Source organism: Pteropus vampyrus, unplaced genomic scaffold, assembly GCF_000151845.1.
Source record: "Pteropus vampyrus isolate Shadow unplaced genomic scaffold, Pvam_2.0 Scaffold348, whole genome shotgun sequence".
NCBI lineage: Eukaryota > Metazoa > Chordata > Mammalia > Chiroptera > Pteropodidae > Pteropus > Pteropus vampyrus.
In genome coordinates this window covers 1,624,855-1,630,854 of record NW_011889129.1, presented here as the reverse complement: position 1 = coordinate 1,630,854, position 6,000 = coordinate 1,624,855, and the positions used below count along the sequence as shown (strand labels likewise).

The 6,000-nt window shown below is 49.4% G+C and overlaps 1 protein-coding gene across 7 annotated transcripts in view; it reads right to left on the bottom strand.

Annotated features, from left to right (window-relative positions):
• Positions 1–6: 6 nt before the first annotated feature.
• The window catches only part of LOC105304629 (paired box protein Pax-2), a 21,084-nt gene continuing 15,090 nt past the window's right edge, over positions 7–6,000 (bottom strand). For all 7 annotated transcript variants that reach the window (XM_011378847.2, XM_023522531.1, XM_011378850.2 and 4 more), the window contains one exon: positions 7–5,698. In XM_011378847.2, coding sequence (XP_011377149.1) covers positions 5,497–5,698 — 202 coding nt within the window. In that variant the 3' untranslated portion in view covers positions 7–5,496. The remainder of the gene's footprint in view (positions 5,699–6,000) is intronic.

Sequence of the window (6,000 nt, the reverse complement as noted above, 5' to 3'; positions counted from 1 at the left end):
TCTTTCCAGCATACACAGTTTTCTTTTACTGCAAAACCTCCAACTTCCAACTCCAGGTTGCTGGAGGAGCTAAGGACAGACCTGAGCATTACGAAGCATAGTTGCAGAGTAGCTAGAGCTTAAGATCTAGGAAGCTGGGAGCAGACAGTGGAGGCCCTGGCTTAAGGCGTTCCTCTATCAGTCCTACTGAGAAGACTGGGAAGCAGGACCCCTATCCCATGTGAGCTCATAAGGAGCCCACTCTTCAGAATGCAGGCTCTTGGGGGCAGCATTAATTCACCGTCTGCACCAGTTACTACTATCACTAATCTTTCTCTAGAAGCTGTAATATCCTAGTTCACGAGCATGTACCATCACGGAAACAGCCACATGATTCCATGTGTATCAGAATAAGTTCATTTCCCAACCATTCCCTCCCACTTCAACTTCCCAACTGCGCCTCCCATATCCTGGATCTCCTTTACACGGTAATTCTCCCCTTGTGCCAATAGGCTCACAGAGCTAATGCCCTCCCCTGCCATACCCTACTTCTTTTCCAATACTCCCTTCTCCAGGCACCCCATTTCCCTTCTCCTGGGGCTGCTCCTGCCTGGCCCCATCTCCACTTGGCTAATTCCCCCTGTGGCCCCTGTATTGAACTGTTGTGTTGTCCATTTCCCTGTGACAAGGGCTCTGGTTACAGAGTTATTGATTGGTTTTCATGCAGACAGATGGGCCTTTCCCGAGCTCCCATCGAAATCCCTGGCTGTATGGGCTGATTGTTGCCTCTCGGGGTGTAGGATTGCACTGGAGACCACCCTCCACGCAACCTCCTTGGCCCAGGCTGTGGATGGTAATAAATGAAGGCAGCTTGAGCAATAATAAAAGCAATTGAGTAGGTTACCTGTGCAGACACAAGATTTATGCCTCTTCATTTTGATGTGATTGTTTTATTGAGTTCTCAGAATAGTTGAGACACCATTTATTTGTTTGTTTGTTTGTTTAAGGGTTTCCCTCTCTTTTCTTCTTTGCATAAGCCTCCAAAAACCACCTGGAGCTTTCATGAGGGACAACCCCTCATGAAACCCCTGTCTGTCTCTTCCCAATAGTTGCCACCTGAGGTAAGAACTCAGGGCAACCAGCCATTGCTCTCACCTGAAAGCCATTTTGTGGCCTGAACGCCCACTCTGAGCCAATTAACAGAGAAACAGACCAATATGACTGCTGGCCAAGAAGTCAAAAATAATCAAGGGAACAAAAATGGCTTTTCAGGAGGACAACTCCATTTCTTATTTTAAGAAATAAGACCAACAGTCATGCCTCTTTCACATGTTATTCTAATGATGGGTGACCTCAGCACCAGGAGACCCTCTCTGGGGAGGGAGAAGTAAGCAGAACTTCTCAGACAGATAATGCCACCTGCGTTTGCTATCTGCAGCCCAGTTTCGTAGGCCTGGGGCCACAGAAGGCAAATTCTCTGTCCTTATTTCTCACATTCCTCTGTGGGAAGAAATCTTCTTGGTGCATCAACTTGCCTTGGCTCTTTGCCATGAGACCAACAGCCCTAACCACAAAACAGCCGCAGGGGTATAGAGATGTGGCAGAAAATGCTGCCCCTCTGGCCCAGCTTTGTGTCACACCAGGTCCAAGAGTCAAACCAGCAATGTTCTAGAACCTGAAGTTCAAAAAGGGAGACACAGACCCTAGCCCTGAACATGTCCTCAGCATTCCCTTGGCTAGAGTGGCTCCCAGCTTATTTGGAAAGCTCTCTGAGCGAACAGTTGGTAGACCACTGTCATCCCACTGCCAGAGCTCTGAGGAAGATTTGTGAATGAATTCTTCAATAGCACTGGGGCTGCAGCCTTCTTGAAGCCAGTGCTACCCCTTCTTGGAAAATGAATGTGCTCACTTAGAGCCAAATAGGCTAAGAGAGACTGTAGGTGATCAGGGAGAAATGGACTCTGGAAGAGTCCACTCCGAAGATCCAGGGCAAGGAGTGCCCTGATCCCAAAGAGCGTAGGGCAGGCTGAAAAAGTTAAGAGAGTGATGGCCTTCTCGTCAGCTCATTCCAAGAGAGTGCCCTGAAGGGATCTTCAGTGACGCCAAAATCTATCTGGAGTTTATGCCTGTTCTTTCAAAGGCTCTCTATTCTCTGTTCAGAGCAACAGCCAAATCAGAAGACTTTGGCAAATAATCAGGAAAATCCTTCCTGCTTAGTCAATTGCTCTGGGATGTAACTAGGTGACTTTTCCCCTTTCAGGAGCAGAGATCTCTCTCCATCTTTTCCCCCCTGCAGGCCATCTCCCACACCAGGTTTCAATTTCAAGTCACCTGTTTATAAGCACCTGCCCTCTACAAAGGTAATGTACAAGGTGAAGAACTGTCAACTCCATGCTCAGTTATCGGTCACTCAATATTGAGAATGATTCAGATAAATTCCACATGTTAAGCAATCCAGTCGACCCTCTGGATTTTTGACAGTGGTCTCTAGGGGGTGAGAGTGGAGTGGGAGGCCTCCCTGACCTACTCTGTTGGCTTGGAGAGGTATTTCTATGAGGATTCGCCAATGGAGAATGTAGGTTGGCTGTCCAAACCCTTATTACAACAGGATCAGAGAAAGCCAAACCATTTTTAAAGCATGAAAAGCAATTTAGTTTATAACTATAACAGCATATTTTAAGTGCTGCAACAGCATCTGTTTTGAAGAGAAGGTGAAAAACCTCATGATTTGGCTTAGGTGGGTGAGCATGTGTAGACTTCCTTTCTTGCCAAACATCGGCACAAGCACACCCTTATTCATAAGGGTTATAAAGTACCCAATATATGTGGGTAAAGCTCTCAACTCAAGAACCACCCACTCCCCAGTGCACCACACTTTCTGCACTGGGGAAAATCTTTAGGCTCTTCCCACAGCGAGTGAGAATTCACAAGCTTCCTAACATTACCAGCAGAAACACCTGACTTTATCAGGCTTTAAGGTGAAACAACACATCTCACATAACCCCTCCCCACTCAGAGAAAAGCACCTACAGGGATGAAGCTAAGGGCATGGACCCCAGATGCATGTCTCCAGCCCTGACTCGGCAGCACACTGGGAAGCCCTCAGAATTCTTTCCAAAATATGAACCATGGTAGGATTCTGTCCCAAAACAAAATTGGGAATACTCTGACTGTTGACAAAGCAAATCACCGGGAAATCGAACTACGGACCCAGGGCTGTCTGCCCATGCTGTCAGTGGCTTCCCCATTCCGCTCTTCCCTCTCTCTCTCCATCTACAGCAACGCCTGCCCACAGGTGGCTATTTTTCCATACCCAAAGGAAGAGTCTATGCCACTCAGGTGATAGGGATCCACGCTGAGCAGATTCTGCAGCTGTCAGAGCTGTCGAGCTGAGGCTGTTCTTTCTCCCACTCTCTCATTCCACCCAAGACTCACGTCTCTACTTTCTCCCAATTCTGATAGAAACACCTCAAAGCCTCTGGAGGTCATCCTAGGGTCACCTGTCCCCTGTTCTCCATAGCTTTTCCAGATGAGAGCATCCCCAAACTTTTACCTAAGCCAGCTTTCAAAACCATTTCAGCTAGTGAGGGATATATGTTGGGAAGAGAGGGGCAAAGAGTGCTAGACAGGGGGCTGGACAAGGGGTGCTGCCACCGTGGACCTGCTTTGATTACTCTGATCATCCACCCATCAAGAGAAGCAAAATGCCTTAACCATACATGTCTTGGGTTTCTCCAAAGCAAATCCAATCACCGACAACAGCATTTCACTCGAATGTTCTCCAGAACACCAGCACCTACTCTCAGCACCACTGCTCCTCAGGAGAGCTGCTCTCCCAAGACTTCAGTTCTAAATCACTCCCAAGCACCAGCAACCAGCCAAGAGGCTAAATCTCCTGAAGGCTCAGAAAACCATGTTTTGTTTCCTTTCCTTCCTTAACCACTACTCTTGCCCCGGCCCCCCAAGCTTCCCCAGCCTCCTCCTCTGGCTTTTAAATGCAAAATTCTCATTCCTCTCCCAAAACACCCAGTATCTTTCTCCAGCTCCTTTGGAAGGTGTCTGAATGTCAAACTGCTATGCTTTCAATACCTAGCTGAGCCAGGCCCAGGGAGCTGGAGGGTTTTCGGAGGGTGTATAATTAGCTGATCAGTATTATGTTACCCTGTTCATAACTGAATAACCATTTTAATACAGATGGCACACATAGGGATAATTTCTGGGGTCGCCTCGCAGTACGTTACAGCATGAGTATGGCAGAGGGAATCTTCTTTAGCCAAGGTACATTCTACCAGCTAATTTTACCTGCTGTTTTCAGGATGATTTGGGATAATTCCATATCATTTGCAAAGTATTAAAAAAAAAAAAAAGCCTTGATACGTGATGCCAGTTTCAGAAAAAGGCACCATCTGAATTATTAGTTGTCCTGATAACAAGCCTATGAAGTATGCAAAGAATAACAGGGTACGAAACCCTTACTCCTCATCTCATTTGGGGATTTGCCTTAAAATGGGGGGCAGGGGTTGAAAGGCTGGCCAAGGATACCTGGAACTTGTACATGGTCTCTAATAATGTCAGGTTACACAGTTCTATGATGCTGAAACTATCCAGGGTTCCTGCATCCAATCGCTGCTTACGTGTGCTGTATGTACCACAGACAGACACATTTGCACACTGGTCGGGTGTACATACATGGAGTGTGTACGTGTGTTCTCTCAGGGGGCATGCTGGAGTGCTTGGGGGTTGGGAGACTATCTCCTGCTACTGTATGTCAAGCTGACTTCAGCCTGTGTCATCCCCATCCTCAACCTGTGCCTGAGCCTGTCATTGGTGCACCCTTAGGCCTGGACATAGGCACCCCAGATGGTTAGAGGCATCTCCTAAGGTTCAGCCTCAGAATTCAGAGTTCTCCCTCACTGCCTGGCATCCTTCTTCTTGTCCAGCTCCTCTAGTCCCTGCCAATTGCTGGCTGGTGGTTGGCATTTGCTCTGCAGGCCTGGATACTCCTGCTTGTAGGCCGGAAATTTGTGCAAAGCTAGTTAGCAAGGCCTGGGCTCCGGGGAGGCAAGCTTTGTGAGAGTTGGCAGGGAGGGTGGGCGAGCCAGGATAGGCGGCTGCCCCTGGGGAAAGGAGCACGCCTTTAGAAAAGGAAGTCTGTTTGGAGGCGATGAATAGACACTGGTCATTTTAAAGGCTTCGGCTGTGGGTTGTGATTGTCTCTAGATATGGAGGTGTGTAATCTTGGAGTCTTAATTACCACAAACACTTGGATTCATTTCCAGGATGCCGGCGAGAGAAGCCTGGCAGGGAATACCCAGCCCTAAGTTGTAGACAGCCCTGTCTGCCTGTCTATCTGCCTCCCAGGTCCCCTATCCCTGCCCAAAAGACTTTGGGCCTGGGAGTGGGGAGGAAGGAGAGAGGCTGGAGAAAGAACCAGGATCTCAAGATAACATGCTGGGGTGCCCTAGTGGACAGGAGCTGGGAGCTGGGATCCTGTCCTGCAAGCCCAGGGTGCCTTGCTCACCTGTTGATAGAAGAGACGCTGGGCACTGTGTCATTGTCACAGATGCCCTCAGCCAGGAGCCGGTCCCGGATCTCCCAGGCGAACATAGTTGGGTTCTGTCGCTTGTATTCAGCAATCTTGTCCACCACTTTGGGCGTGGCTACTTTGGGCTTGGAGCCGCCAATCACTCCCGGCTTGATGCTGCCAGTCTCGTAGTACCTGCGCCGGGGAAGGCCGGCCGGAGTCAGCGAGAAGTAGCGGTGGCAGGGACAGGGGAGATGCAGGCTCTGGGGCCGCTGAGGCAGCCACGGGGGAAGGAACAGGTCCAGCGTGGCTGAGCTGGCTTCCAGAGTGCGCTTGGCTAGGACAAGGGACCCAGCGGAGCATGAGGGGGAGGACAAGGAGGGCACTCCCTCCAGGGAGACAGCCACGCCTGGGGCTGCCGAGCATGCCAGTCGGAATAGGCGCCCCTAGGAGTGAAAGCCCGACCTTTCATTTAAGAGCAGGAGGAACAGCGTTTT